The sequence below is a fragment of the Symsagittifera roscoffensis genome, chromosome 5 (genome assembly GCF_963678635.1).
Source record: "Symsagittifera roscoffensis chromosome 5, txSymRosc1.1, whole genome shotgun sequence".
Lineage (NCBI taxonomy): Eukaryota > Metazoa > Xenacoelomorpha > Acoela > Convolutidae > Symsagittifera > Symsagittifera roscoffensis.
Genome location: NC_087066.1, coordinates 43,514,493 through 43,530,098, shown reverse-complemented (window position 1 = coordinate 43,530,098; position 15,606 = coordinate 43,514,493). Strand labels below are relative to the sequence as shown.

The 15,606-nt window shown below is 42.3% G+C and overlaps 1 protein-coding gene across 1 annotated transcript; it reads left to right on the top strand.

Annotated features, from left to right (window-relative positions):
* Window positions 1-10,792: 10,792 nt before the first annotated feature.
* On the top strand, window positions 10,793-13,824 carry LOC134846070 (phosducin-like protein). Its single transcript, XM_063863263.1, has 3 exons — window positions 10,793-11,134; window positions 12,501-12,633; window positions 13,201-13,824. The coding sequence occupies exons 1-3, from the start codon at window positions 10,899-10,901 to the stop codon at window positions 13,681-13,683; spliced, it is 852 nt and encodes a 283-aa protein (XP_063719333.1). The 5' UTR covers window positions 10,793-10,898; the 3' UTR covers window positions 13,684-13,824.
* The last annotated feature ends 1,782 nt before the right edge of the window (window positions 13,825-15,606 follow it).

Below are 15,606 nucleotides of genomic sequence, written 5' to 3'. Positions count from 1 at the left end.
CCACAAGCCCTTGGGGACTTCGACGGCTCAATCATGTCGTACTCCATTAACATTTCAATTTCCTTCCTACACGCTTCTGACTTATTTGGGGTCATTCTTCTCGCCCCTTCCCTATGAGGTACCGAGCCCTCTTCTATCTCAATCTCGTGCTCTACAAAATTGCAACAACCTATATCGGCCTTATGCTTTGAAAAAACGTCTGCGTTCCGATCTAGCACCGCCCTGAGCGAATCTAGTTCCTTGTCAGATATTTTACCCTTCAGATGTTCTATCTCAGGTAGGACAGGCCTATTCGCTGCTAACTCTGCTTCCGTCGGCCTCTCAGGAAAGTTGGAACAACTAGACAGCCCATCATCTGTTTCCGACTTCATTGAAAACAATTTCCTAGAAGATTTCAATTCAATTACTCTTTTCATTATACATTCTTGGTTCGCATGTAATGGACATTTAGTTACGTCAAACTTCTTCAAGTTCTCCACACTCAGAAAGTCTGTGTTCAGAGGCAAAGCGTAGCCAAGTTTCTTTCCCCTCTGTATTGTCACTGTTGTTGCTTCTGTGTTCAATAACACACTCACACACAGTCCGCTCTGAGTGAGTGAGAAGCTTCTTCCTAAAATAGCCGAGCTTTTACTGTTTGGATTTGGTACCAGACACACCTGTCTGTCATTGCTGAGTTCATTCAAGTTCCTCATCCTAAACGTTGCTATTACGGCTTGGTTCGGTTTTAATCTAACTTTTCGATCCAGGAAAATCGGCACCTTGGCCTGATTAATTAAGATCTTATTAAGGGGTCTTTTCTCATACTTTCTTTCAGGATCCTTGATCCTAATCAATCCGTCATTGAGATCGATCGTGACGTCAAAGTTGCGAACGAAATCCCTTCCTAGGATGAACTGGTCGGATTCATCCAAATTCTCTACTACTAGGAAGCTCATCCAAAGATGTCTCCCTCCGAGCTGCAGTGAGATGATCGGAGTTCGTCCGGCGACATAGATCGCTCCCTGATTGGCAGCTGCCAACCTGATTTTTGTCGGTATGAGATCCGACCTATCAAAACCCATGTCGGTCCAAGTATTGACTGGCATGACACTAACTACTGCTCCCGTGTCTAGCAGTCCCTTTACTGAAAGTTGTCTGCCTTGCACGTCCAGAACGTGTGCGGCCAGATCTGCCTCGCAACCAATATGCACAGCATCTTGTTCGAGCATCGCGTTGTGTCCGATTCGTCTGACCTTCAGCTCCTCTTGACCAATGTATATCCGGCCAACCTGATCGTTCGCATCAGTTATGTGAGCTTTCGTGTAGATATTGATGCCATCCACGTTCATCAGAATCGGGTAAGGGCCATGGACATCGATATAATGTCCGTCCACTTTCGTCAACCTCGGACCTCCCGTTGTGAGCAGCGCTCGCACTGCCCTGGAGTCCAGTTTGGGATCCTTCTCCTTCAGGTAGTCGGCATAGATGTCCAGGTGGACCAGTGTAATCTCGGATGGCTCGCTCAGGTTCTTGACCACCTGGTGCCCTGCAACTGAGATGATAGACATTATTTTGGTCCCTGCCTTCGTCATGCCGAAAGTCTTGCCAGATATAACGTTCAGTTTTAGTCCCTGTTTCTTGGGCTCTTTTTCATCTTCTGCTCTTGTCGTCTTACTCAGGACATTAAGACTTTCCCGAAGATCTGTGCTCTCCAGCTCCGACCTTACCCATTGCTCCACTTCTTTCGTGGCAAGGTCCTGTTTGACATTCTGCAGCGCTGTCCTTGCCGCCAGGCCGTAATCCACCTTGAGTGGACTAGACGACTCTGCTTCGAGGTTCGAGGCTACCACCTCGTCAGGCCATGTCTTAACCTTTTTGGTCGCAAAGGTGCTCGGTGTCGTTTCCTTTCTCCGAGATTCAGCCTCGTTCATCAGACGTGCTCGACTGGCCTTGACACCCGAAAGCGCCTCTTCGTGGCGGGGATGTTTCGCGTCCGCTACTGCGTCCCAAAATTGAGTACAATCCGACTTGAAGTGTCCCTCCAAATTACAGAAGAAACACCTCGGACCATATTTCATGATGAGCCCCCTGACGTACTCCTCATGATCCTCGTCGGTCGCGTCGGCGTCCTCAAGAAAGTGGCCTATGGCCTTCATGTTCTGTTTGTATGCAGAACACGCAGAAACGTGATCGTCCATCGAACCACAATTCGCGCACGACCTCCTCTTGTCCATGTCATCGCGAGGTTTGTACCAACTGGAATTCGCACCAGTGTTTGTCCCGCTATAGTTGCCATAATTGCTGTAACGGTTTTGCGCCCTCGGTTTTATGAGTAAATACTCGCGTGACTTCATACGCAAGTCGTCGGGCGTGGGTACCTGGTCAAGCGATAGGGTGAAGTGAGTGGCCAACATCGTCTTCAACTCCTCACTCCTTACTCCATCCATGAACTTCGAAGCGATCGCCAAGTTTCGTTCGGATATTCTCTCATCCGGGTTGCTCCTCCTCCTGAGCAGTTCAAGGTCGTCCAAGAATTTATCTATTGATTCTTCATCTCTCTGTCGCCTCTTCTCGAACTTCACCATGGCCTGGTGCCCTTGTACTCCAGAGCCGAAACGATTCAGCAGGATGTCGAATATCTTGCGAGCGCTGTCTCTCTCATTGGCTCTTTTTGCCATTACACAATTTAGTGCAGTACCCTCCAAGTTGCTCGTCAGCGCGCTGCACTCTTGTTTCTTGGAGAGATTCTCTTCCTCAAAGTGTAACTTCATCACCTCTATACAAGTATCAATGCAGCCGTCCGACTCGTCTTTATATGACTTTGGCTTTTTCAGTGTTCTTCTTGACCTCTCTCCTCTCTCGGTTGACTTCGAGAGCTTGGTGATGAATGTTTCAAGAGATCTGTTCAGAGGCTCAAACATCGAGGCATACATCGTTGTGTCTTGTGAGACTGTAGTCAGAACTGGTACTGAACTGACTTGTGGCACGGTTGGCAATCTTGTCTCCGGGGTGGCATCTGCCTCCGGTGGGACTGGACTTGTCCAGCCAGGCCTCTGCGGGGCTGCCCTTGGCCGCTCCTTGTTTCTATGTTCGTAGTTGGTTCTCGAGCCTTGCTGGGCTCTGGCACTGTTGCCCGTACCATCTCCAACATTCGCATGGCGTGAGCGCTCCCTTGAGTTGGAATGCTCCTGCCAACTATTCCCATTCAGGATCGCGTCAAGCTTCCGCATCATCAAGTCAGATTTGGCGTCCAACCTCCTTTCCAGGCCAGTCATCGTTTGGGCGTAGGTTTTATCATGATCATTCAACAATCGCTCAATCTCTCTTGTCATCCTAGCCTCTCTTTCCTCTGACTCTTTGTTTGCCTGTGCCAGGCTCTCGGCCAGGCATTGATCGGTGTTACGAATCAATTGAGCCTGATCAAACCTCGCCTGCGACTTCACGTGCGCTAGCTCATCTTTCAAACTCTCCCGACCATGGTGAGCTCTCTCGTCAACTTGATCTATCTTCTTAGTCATGTCCCGCCTCAATTCATCCAGGCCATTCATCACACCAGCGAACATATCACTTATGTCACCAGCTGCCCCCAGTGGCGGGGTTAGCCCCAGAGAAGACGAGGTCAACTGTGGCTGTAGCCTAGTACTTGATGACGCACCGCCCTTTTGCTTGTGCATTGACGTCATCAGTCTGTCAAATGTTGATGATGCTCCCATCGTTATCCCATCTGACATGGGCCTGGTCGGCGAGGCAGAAGACGCCTCCCTGCTCATGTCGTTCCTTGGGCACGGTGTGAAGTTCACATCCGGATGGGTTATCTCCGGGTAGTCATCACTGGAAGTCAAACCTACAGTTGGTAGTGACGCCATGCGTTCGTCGTACAAGGACTTCCAACTCTTCTTGGCCTTCGAGAACGTCTGCTCTTCACCCGGACTCATACTCGACATCATCGCGTTGTTACTCTGTTTGGCCAAGGATGAGTGTGCACTTGTCAGATGTGAAGGTTCCTTTCTCCATTTATAGCTCTTAGTCTCTGATTTGGACATTCCCCTGTACAACACTTCCTCCCGAGGTTCGACCTCGGGACGCTCCGAGGTCTCCTCTGTCCTCTCGGCTTCCTCCCGTTCGAGGACCTCGTCTGACTCAAAGTCGGGTCGAATGAGCGTTCGCTCCCCTTCGTCAAAGGGATCCACCAGCGTTTCGCTCGCAGGCTCGGCCTCGGTGCTCCGCCTTTGATTGCCATCGAGGTCTTTCTCGCTCCTTAGTTTCATTTCGCTCACTGAAAGATCAGGTTGACCCTTAGTCGATTCGTCTTCAGCAAACGCGTCGGAAGCGCTGCTAAACGAGGTTTGGCTACGCCTAGTTCTAAACTTCCGCGTGCTTCCCTTGCTTAGCCTGGGAATTTTAGTAGTCGATCCTAGCGAGTCCCTGCGCTTCATAGTTTTTATCAAAATGAAAGTATTCGTAATTTGATGGCAATGCAAACGTACCACAAACAAGATTTAGTTAAATCACTTAACGCTGCCTACTCGATTCCGTCAGTATCAAAATGTCTCTTAGATCTCTCACGACTAAATTAGTGACTCAGCTAAAGTTACACACAGGGTCTACCCAGTATTGATATAATGCTAACTCAACCCGGTTGTATAGTATAACAGTATCACTAAGTTTCCACAAGATATAATCGACACACAAAACACAATCGATAATCAGATAAGAATATCCTACAGGTGACAGCGACCTTTTGTCAGTATCAATTTATCGCCACACAATTTATCAAGTCACTGCTTTGTTAAAATTAAACAATTTTCGATAAAAAGCAGTGATGATTCAGAAATAGATAAATAAAACTTAGTCTTAAAGAAAAAGACTTCCCCCAATCGGAACGATCCGAAAGAACGAAGCCCAGGACACAGTCTTCTCAAGTGGGTGTGTATTTGCCTAATACACCCACCGAGGTATTCTTTTGGGTGTCCTGCGATTGCCCGAGCTGTCCTACTAAGTAGCTCAAGGCAACCTCTTGGTCGAAAATTCGTCAAATCTATGAAAAAGCTCTCCCACACTCGGACTGCTCCAAGTGCACGAGAGTAGGGAACAATTCTTCTTCTCAAGTGGGTGTGTATTTGCTTAATACACCCACCGAGGTCTTCCCTTATTTGTTCCCGGATTGCCCGAACTTTCCTATTAAGTAGCTCAAGGCAACCACTCAACCAAAATCACAATCAAAAAAAAAAAATCTTGTTCGGGTACTTCTAATACACCCAATATAGAATCCAAAGTTGATCACGAATCTCCGGGTCAGAATGGGTTCTTATGACCCTGATAAGCACGCCTAATATCCTAATATGATCCTAATTAGATGGATATTTTCCGTTTCCCAAATTGCCACAGAAGGTTTACTCAAGTCTCTTACAAGGAGGGTCGCTAGAAGGTTTAAGACACTCCGGAGGGTTACCTCGGAGGGTACCTCAATCACTCAAGTTACTTAGGAGGGTATCTTAATCACCCAAGTTACTTCGGAGGGTATCTTAATCACCCAAGTTACTTCGGAGGGTCCCCCTAAATTTACTAAGGAGGGTCAATAAGATGCTTAATACGCTCCGGAGGGTCACTTCGGAGGGTACCTCCAAAATTTTCAAATTTTCTGATCTCACTTGGAAGGTTCTCCTACTAGCTTCAAAAAGCGTCAAAATAAGCTAAGGGTTCTAGGGGGAGCTGTTTCAACTTCTTAGGGTGATCTCGTGGAAATTTTCCACTAAGGAGGGTTGCTAAAGGGTTTAGCTGACTCCGGAGGGTCACTTCGGAGGGTTCCCCCAAAATCAAGAAAAAGGGTTAAATCACCGCAGTAAAGCCTCTGAAAGCGGTCTACCTGACTTAAAACTAGGTTGGCTGACACGGTCAACCTTCCCAGTTGAATAAAAAGATGTTTTGATAAAATTTTCTGCCGCTCGGAGGGTTGCTCGTTACTTGGACCCTCCGAACCAACAAATTCTAAAAAAAATTTCTTTTCCGAAATAATCAACCCAAAAACGGTTGCGATTCGGAAAAGTGGTCAAAAACATCGACTTATGGTACCAAAATTATCCCGATCGGATAACTAGTCTTTGAGAAATCGCCAAAAACGCGTTCGTCAAAATGGCCTTTTTCACCACCTGTATAGGATCTGAAAGACTTTTTCCGCAATTCCGGTCGAAAGTGCCTAAAAATACTTGAAATGAGCGTAGTAGCCCTGTACGGCACTGGAATAATGCAAAAAACCGGACCAAAATTGGTTTAGAATCAAAAATTTGGCCAAAAACTATCAAATTTGGACCCTCCGATTCCTTCCTTTTCCAAACCTTAAGTCGTTAGCTCTATCCACGGAGCTACTCGGAGGGTTACCCAAAAATTTCTCTAGTAACCGAGCACGTTATGCTAGCACGCTCCTAACGCAAAAAATTTTATTGCTCTAACTCTAAAAACTCAAAAACTCGATCCCCAAAACAGATTGACAAAATACAGAAAATTATCAAAATTTTGGTCGAAAAATTCTCGTTTTTCTAACTTCCAGTGAATCTTTGCTCACGCGGTTTCTTTAATAAAGGGGATCGAACTACGTGGCTACTCTCTATATAAAAGCTTTTTGCCTATCGGAAAAGCTCGGATATCCGAAAATTTGGGGGTCTACAGTTTGGTCGAAAATTGGTAATTTTCGACAAAAAATGGGTGTTTCTTGGGTCTAAATAGGAGATAAGTAATATATAGTAAGGACAATAATCTATAAATAGTCGTTAATAAATAGTACTATACCCTCCTTTGCACCAAAATATCCGAACTAAGACCCTTAACTCGGAAATTTGTAATCGATGGAGGGTACAATCGGACCGCGCCAATCGTGCCCCCCACCACTTAAGTTTTAAGGAAATAGTACCCGAACGATACTAAAATTGCTTCAACGATACCCAACAGTCGTTGTGGATGTTGTCCTTGATGTCCCTGTTGAGTGTGGAACACGTTGATCAGCTTGCCACTCTACCCTCCGGTCACCGGCAAAATCACCATTAACGTGCTTAAACACTCAAATTACACTCGAGGGAGGGTACCCAACCCTTCACCAAAACACACAATCTCTCTATCAGAAACGATATAAATCAATCTGAAACAACAACAAATAGGAAGGTCAGATCACATCTCGTCCGGAAATAACATATAAACTGTCACTTTATGTTTTTTTACTGTTTTTGGTCTTTTTTGGATTTTCTTACTGTTTTTTGTACTTTTTTGTTTTTAAATAAATTTGTTTTCGGCTTTTTCTTGGTTATACACTATTTTTGTTTGGTTTTACGCTTTCTCTTTAATTGTTTTTGGTCCTGGGACCTCAGGACAAGCGGGCTCTAGATTTCCCACCTAACCCTCCGGCCCCCGGAATTTTCGGTGTTAACTAAGTTAAAAAGCTAAAATTGCACTAGACGGAGAGTACGCACCTTCCCCCTAGTACAACAACGGTCATTAAGGCCTCTAACTCGGGCTTACGCCCGGAGCGGAGGGTACGTCGCTGAAACGCTTGCTAATCATGATGGTTTCATGCCTCTAACAGGCCCACCCAGGAGCGCCATAAAAACGTCTATGTAACATTCGCCCAAATATCACACAGCGACGGAGCGTAGAAAAAGTACCTATCAACGACTGGCAGGCGTCAGTTACCTTAATTCTACTCGTTTTTCACCGTCTCGACCTTGCCAGTTGATTTTCTGGTCTGTTTAGGGCAAAGTAAAAAGTTACCATTTTTAGGCCATCAGTCAAACGACTTTTGATCAGCTTTCGTTTGCATGCGAACACAACCACATAGCTGAGTCTCGGATCCTCAGACTACGTGATTGTCATTAAAAACACGGCTCGAACAATCTATTTTATTATGTTTTTGTGTGACAGCTTTATATTAAATCCATTGGAGATGGATTGACCCTTTCCTTTTTCTATCTACTCATGCTCTGAAATATTAAATAATGACGGTGTTAATTAAGATCTAGGACATTACAGCAGCTGTTATAGTCAGTTTTCACAGTCCCTTCACATATAACAGTCTCTGGGGGACCAAGCCTCCGCTCCCGTGATTTTCTTGAGATAACACTCTTATCTCCTATATTTCGTGTCCCGGGAGGGTTCCGTGGTATTTCTCTTCCCCCCACTGAAGCCTCCGTCTCCACAAATATCTGTCGCTAAGGTCCTTATCGTGTGTTCTTGCCACGATAAGAGGCTCCGTGTTTTTCTGTCTCTGATACAACTGTTCTTCACAATCTATATCGTGGTTCTGATTTTCGTCTTTTTAATTCAAAATGGCCGTCTTTTTTCTATTTCTCAGAAATGTTCTTCTTCCAATCGAAATTTTAAAAATAAAAATTCTAGAACATTCTGACCCTCCGTCGCAACACTTTTTTGTTCATAAGGCCTTTAGTCACTTTTTTTTCTGTCGCGGGAAGGTTATGCTGTGTCATCTGGCAGAATGGCACAAGAAAATGCTGACTTCATAGATGGTAAACATGATTGTAGTTTTCTTGTGGTGAAAACCACTTGAACGTTAGTTAATTTTCGTAACCTGTTAGCAAAATATTGGCTCTGGTTACCTCTATATTGCACCATCAGCATTAGGGGCTCACTATCCTTTGGTGATTGAACTGACAAACCCCTGTCACTATCCAGGGGCTTGCCTCTACCTTCGATGATCTTGCACAAGGCGTCTGAAGGCACCTTTGCGGACCAATTTTCAGGGTACTGATTTGTCAGCCATTGCGCCCTATTAGTTTCCATAGCCTTATCAAATTGCTCCCAGCTAGATGTACTCCTAAAAACCCTGTGTACAGTGCCTTGGGTAACACTACGCTTATACTGAGTTGGGGCGCAGCTTCTATAGTTCAGTATAGTCCCTGTATCTGTTGGTTTTTCATACCAACTGCAAGTTTCACGCCTACCCTGCGATACATTTATGTTCAAATCCAGGAACGGCAAATTCCCCTCCGAATTAGTTTTCTCTAGAGTGAACTGCAAATTTGGATGAAGAGAATTGGCGGCATCGAGAAGACAACTCGGCTCCCCTCTGACTGATTTATTACTTCATTGATGAAATGATACAGTTTGCTGATTTATATGCATTTTTATAACGCTGTGATGGCCCTATCCAGCTTGTGCACTTGCCATAACTAAACGGAAGGGCCTCTTTTGTAATTTAGTTTTCCTAATTTTTAAGTGACGTTAGAGCATCGAAAATTTTTCTTGCTAAAAAGGGCACCCAGTACCTAGGAAGTTTGATTTCTGTGGCTGCGGGAAATAGTGTCAAATAGTTTGAAAATTACCATACGTAGAGTGAGGTTGGGCCTATTGCTGATCACGTGCTACAGAATAATTAATTTCGATTAAAACCGAGTGCTCAACATTCAAGTGACATAGCCAACTGTCAACATAATGAGCTATGAAGAGGACTATGCTCATAGAAACGAAACTACCTATGTTTGATGTCATCTCTCGTCAAATTAAATAGTCTCCCCACCAACAACGCTGAAGCGGCAATTATATATACATATGGGCGTTTTTAACTTATGTAACCTTCGCACGGAAGTACTTCGACGGAAAGTAAAGCTAGAATCTTAAAACGATTGGCTAACATCTAAATATAGCTTCACACGTGCTTTTAACAGTCTACTATAGCCAATTGAATGTTCTCATAACATCGGTTCGACAAAATTTTATGCGTAATAAAATTTTGTTCTTCGAAGCGAACACATCCTTGCTCTTCGTAGCGACTGGATGTTAAAATTTGGAGATTTTTTTATCTTGCTTGAGAGTCTATATGTTGGTCTGATCCAACATATAGACTACCTGCTCATAGAAACGAAACTACCTATGTTTGATGTCATCTCTCGTCAAATTAAATAGTCTCCCCACCAACAACGCTGAAGCGGCAATTATATATACATATGGGCGTTTTTAACTTATGTAACCTTCGCACGGAAGTACATCGACGGAAAGTAAAGCTAGAATCTTAAAACGATTGGCTAACATCTAAATATAGCTTCACACGTGCTTTTAACAGTCTACTATAGCCAATTGAATGTTCTCATAACATCGGTTCGACAAAATTTTATGCGTAGTAAAATTTTGTTCTTCGAAGCGAACACATCCTTGCTCTTCGTAGCGATTGGATGTTAAAATTTGGAGATATTTTTTATCTTGCTTGAGAGTCTGCAGACTGCATATCTATAAATTCTCATAGTTAACAAAAATCAACTCCACGAGTGCCCTTCAAATCAACCACAAATCAACGAATGTTTCAAGAGTAGCACCAAATTTATATAAAAATGGTTAAATATGGCTATCGAAATGGTCTTCCAAATTTGACCGATGCAATTACGTTGGAATGCGTCCTGACCTAAATTTTTTGTCAATATTTTCCTGCCGCACAATTACCCTTATAGAATGAAAGAAAAAACAGTAAAAAAGAAAAAAATAACTAAAATGAGAAAATTAATTGTGGAAAATGAGGAGGCCACAAAAAATGAAAACTGGATGCTTTACCTGCCAATAGTTTTTGATGAAGGAAAGTTAATTTAAAGCTTATCATTGCCTCTATCTCCAAATTTTATAAAGGAAGAACATTGGGCTCTGTAAAAGATCGTGAATCTAGAATGCATGTTCTTCATTTGACACTAATGAGATTTTTCAACAAAATCAATTTCTAAAAAAGAGTGACCGATAGCCTTGCTCCTGTAAATTTTCTTCCGTGTATCATGTTTTAAGCGAGGTTTCAGTATTGACGAAGAGATCTTGCATTTTTTGCTGTCAACGTTAACTCTTTAAAACAAGCTATATGGGTTTTCTAGATGTCAAAAATTTGTTGTTGACGCTTTGCTTACAAAGTTCAGACTGCCAAACTGAACGACCGCTCGAGAATGGCCTTAGATCTCGACGACAAACTTCTGGGAGAGCAAGTCAATAATTACATAAGTAGTAGCGAAGATGAGGAAGAGGAGACTAAATTCAACGATGACGAGCATCCTGAATACAATTATGGTGGAAGGTCTTCAGGTCCTGTTCAGCAACAAGAAGTGATGCAACCCGAGCAACCCGCCGTTGATTACAGTAGAACATCAGCAACTGGGCCAAAAGGAGTCATCGAAGATTACAGGTAACAGTTTGGAGCTCATTGGTTCCAGTTTAATAACGGATGCGTCAGTTTTCAGGAGGTGCTTTGGATATAGGTTAATAGGGTTAGCCAGCAAAAAGTATAAAAGTCATAAAGTAGACAACAATCAGAAACGAGAACCAGATGCAAACTTAGGATTTTTTTACATTAATTGTACCATTCGCCCGGAAGTACATACCGACGGAAAATAAAGCTAGGTTATGAAACGACTGGCTAGCGTCTGAACACAGTTTCTAATGCTTTTAACCGTCTCTACCAAAGCCAAATCTATGGGTGGTCCATTAACATTGGGTCGACAAAGACATTACTATTTAAGGCTTCGGCCAGATCGCGCAAATTAACTTAGTTACATGCAAAAATAGTGAGTTCATGGCTGGGTCGCAGTATCCCCAGACCACGAGGTCACTCCTAAAAACAGGGCTGGGCTACTACTTATTATCATATCACTATTGTTTTTGTTCAGTAGATAAAAATCATCATATCCATCCGAGATGGATCAACCCTTTCCCTCAACTCCTAGTTTCTCATACTCTGAAAAGTGAATTAGATGTTAATTAAGTTCAACTCAGGACATGCCAGGAAGCTAAAAGTTGTTAAAATACAGTTTCTTCCAGAGATCCTTCCGGATTCTTGAATCCAGACGAAGAGCAGTCCTATCGTCACTCGGGAAGGGTAGTAAAATTCTCCCGATACCCCTCCGAATTCTCGGGAATTGCTCCGTAACGATTGTAGCAGCACAATCCGTACATTCCGAATGTTCTTCCAACAATAATATTGATCGTGATTTCAATTAGTGTCGTAGGTCTGTTCTCGACTAGCGAAAATCGTTGTTCTGATGATTTTCGCGCTTTTTCTGTATTCGCGAAAATAAAAAAGGTCACGTGTCTTTACAATCGAATTTTTCACATGTCAGTTAAAACCGAACCCTCTCAATTCGATCAGTTTATCAAATAAGACCGTTAATCTTCTGGAACAGCCAATCCTCCCACTAAACTGTTCCAATAAAATTTCGATTTCGTCATGCATTTTGACCGCCATTCTGATCGAATGTCACAAATTATTCATTTCCGGAGTTTGCGTTCTGTTCTCATTTCTGATTAATTAATATGGTATTTGACCGGCATCAAATAAAGGTTGTCTACATTTTGACCGCACTCCGTTGAATAGATAGTTTTAGTTATAAAATTACGTTTTTTTTTGGAAAAGATTTTTCTGATTATTTTCCCTTTACGCAAATAGCAGTGGGCTTTTCTCTCCAAAATGAAAGTCCTATATATTTTAAGGCATGCATCTATATTTTTGGACCCATATGTAATAATTGTAGCGAATAGTTATATTCGCTTTTCAGGCGTTTTAAACAGCTGGAGACCGAACGGCGAGAAGAACAGAAGCGCGAACTGATGTCGTTGAGTAAGCGTATCGCAATGACATGTGCACCACGAGTTGACTCAGTAGAGGAGGAGTTGGACCCAGAAATGCAAGTGAGTTGTTGTTCAGATAGATTCACGCCATCTGTTTGTTTTGGTCAATTTTGAAGACTTGGGTTTACTATGAACCAAGTTAAATTACTCACAGGATGTTATTGATGCAATCGACGATACACAATTTCATTGGCTCAATTTTTTTGAAATCAAATTTGGAGCTGCGATTTCAAGAGAAGCTCTACAAAGTTTGAAGAAAAAAATGTATGGGAGGGGTTCAAGAAACGGGCTTGAACTTCCTGTCTGGTAGATCCAAAACGATTCTTTTTTAAGGGTAGTTTTAACATCAGTTTGTTCTCAGCATTAAATTAATCCTAGAAATATAAGCAGGTTCACTGTAACACGTGAACAATTTATGCTCTCATCGTGTCAATTTTTGAGGATAATTTATCACAGATGAGATCAGTTTGACCAATCATATAAGAATTTCCTGTTTATTGTTGTGAGTTTTCAGCGTAACTGAAGGGTTTAACCTCTCTATGCGTTTGAAGAATAGTCGCTAGTAGTTAAATGGTAGCTGATTTAATATTCTGCTAAACCATCATCTGAGAAGCTGTCTATTTACAGGAGCTGAATGCAATATTCGAGGAGTACAAATTACAGCGTATGAATGAAATGGAAACGTTGCTGCAGAGTGTGCCAAATTTTGGGAAAGTAATTGATTTAGTAGCAAACGATTTCGTTTCGAACATCGATGACGAGCATCAGCTGACCACAATAATTGTTCTTGTTCATGACCCAGTCAATTCCAAAGAATGTGATATGATGTATAATAGTATGAAAATACTAGCCAGCATGTATGTAAAAGTGAAGTTCTGTGCAATATCGGGTCTGGAGGCGGGGCTAAGTGATAAGTTCAGAAGTGATGCCACACCTGCCTTGCTGGTGTACAAAAATAAGGAGCAAATCGGCACGTTTGTTCAACTAATTCACGAGCTTGGAGAGGAAATATTTGCAGTAGACGTGGAACGGTTCTTAATTGAGCATTCGTTGCTGCCTACGACTGAGTCAAAGTTAGCATTGGGTAATAACGAAGTCTCTGATCACTAATCGTGTTTGTTTAAAGGTTTTTCTCCCCTTAATGTTGCATGATTAATTTTCCGTGCCATTGAAAAATTGTCTTTTTATGTAGGTAGCCTAAATATTATTAAATAGAGTAAATGAAGTAAAATTATCGAGAATTTTTTCTTATTTGTTCTTTGAGCGAAAACATAAGTGGTCAGTTGGGTCTATGATATAATGAGAATCAGTGTTAGACTAAATGTTGTAATAGCTATGGAGTCTTAGCTATTAAATGAATTATTAGCGCGATCTAGCCTTGGTTACCATTTTGATTAACAAAGGGTGCTAGTTTTTTTTCCATTGAAAGGTTTTCACGGGACACATCCTTTCTGAGACTTCAACTGCCAACAGACGTATTTTGAGCATGTCTGATTTTTAAACACTAGTTCTATTCACAGTTTATTCGTGAGTGTTCTATATTACGTTTTTCGTAAATTAACCAACTCCGATTTCGTATACTTTCAATTTTTTCCTTCAAAGGCCTTTTAGGCTGATGTTATATCGGCTAATTCACCTTCCATTTTATCATTTGATGGGTGATAACAGTTTTCTGTTTTTGATGAGCGCATTTACTTTGTGTCAAAATATTTTTGTTTATGACATTTTGACACAACGAGTGTCTGCTAAGTGTTATCGGCTTTGTTATTTTTGTTTCAGTTCTATTTCAACACTGGCTAGTACTTCTTTTTTTTCGTGTTGCGTTTCCCTCACTATAAACGTTGTTTGAGACAAACGTATAAAAATTCTAGGTAAGTCTGATTTTTTTGATGTTTTAAATTGTGCAAGTGCAAATGTCATTTAATTGAGAGCTAGAACTTTTTCCCCTTAAACATCTTTTCAACTTTGCTAACATTTTGTATATTGCAAGTTCAAGACCAGGAGGGCAGTGCGGGTCCAGAAGTGTCGCCATCAAGTGGTGGACCCGACGCGCTGTTTATTAAGCCGCCAATGGCACTACCATACCCTCCTCACAAAGGGGAGCGCGGAAAGCATGCTCTTTCCGGGTGTTAACTTTCAGAGCTTCCTAGTTTGGTCGCTTTGTCTATAGAATTTAATCCCTCTCCTTTTTGCCGGCATTAACCCTGGTCACTATTCCTGCTCCCTATGCAAACACAAATTTTTACGAACTCAAGCCAATGTCTGGTGCCACGTATGTGGTTGGATCCATTTTAAGTTTAAAAGTTTGAAGAGCACAACCGAGATTTTTATTACCCCTCTTGTACTGAATATTATACACTTCTTCCTTTTGTGACTAACTATATTAGCCTTACTCGCCAGTCCGCAATAGCCCCTCTTCAACAGCTAATTCCCGCCCAGTGATCTTACCTCCCCTCGTAACCGATCAAACTCCAAATTTTCGTCATGACTCCAAATTTGCGTCATGGGAGCTCCCAAAATTGCAGCCTTACTGTGTGGGTACCAGATCCCCATCGCGGTTTTCCAAGATAAGATGTTGAACCTGAAAAATTGCACTGACTCGCTGGGCCCAATTTCTTAAACTTATTGAAAGACCTTACTCAAGAGGGAGGTGGACTTCTTGATGCCAATCGTATTTCCTTGTCATATCTCAATTTTTTGCTGTCAGGTTTCTATTCAGATTGCTTGATATTATTGAGCATTTTGTTAGGCAGAAATTATTTTTTCAAATAACGAGAAAAGTCTGGTATCCGAGAGGTTTTTTTCAGATCGCATTGTTTGCAGGGATTTTTTCCTCAAAAGGTTCAGGGAACCACAGGACTTCTTTGTAACCCTAAATTTTTCCACGGAAAAATGGCAGAGTGCATACACTTCTCTATCCCAGGGCAATTTCTTAGAGGATGATATTGTCACATCCCTCAATTTCTTTTATGGTTATGATGTAGAGCGAGGCACTAGAAATAGTGGATGATGGTGTTTTATAGGAGCAAGGCG

Excerpts from the sequence above, each read along its gene's own strand:
- LOC134846070 (XM_063863263.1), top strand. The coding sequence starts at position 10,899 with ATGGCCTTAGATCTCGACGACAAACTTCTGGGAGAGCAAGTCAATAAT. Across the intron at positions 11,135-12,500 it reads GGAGTCATCGAAGATTACAG|GCGTTTTAAACAGCTGGAGA; the intron begins GTAACAGTTTGG and ends TTCGCTTTTCAG. Across the intron at positions 12,634-13,200 it reads AGTTGGACCCAGAAATGCAA|GAGCTGAATGCAATATTCGA; the intron begins GTGAGTTGTTGT and ends GTCTATTTACAG.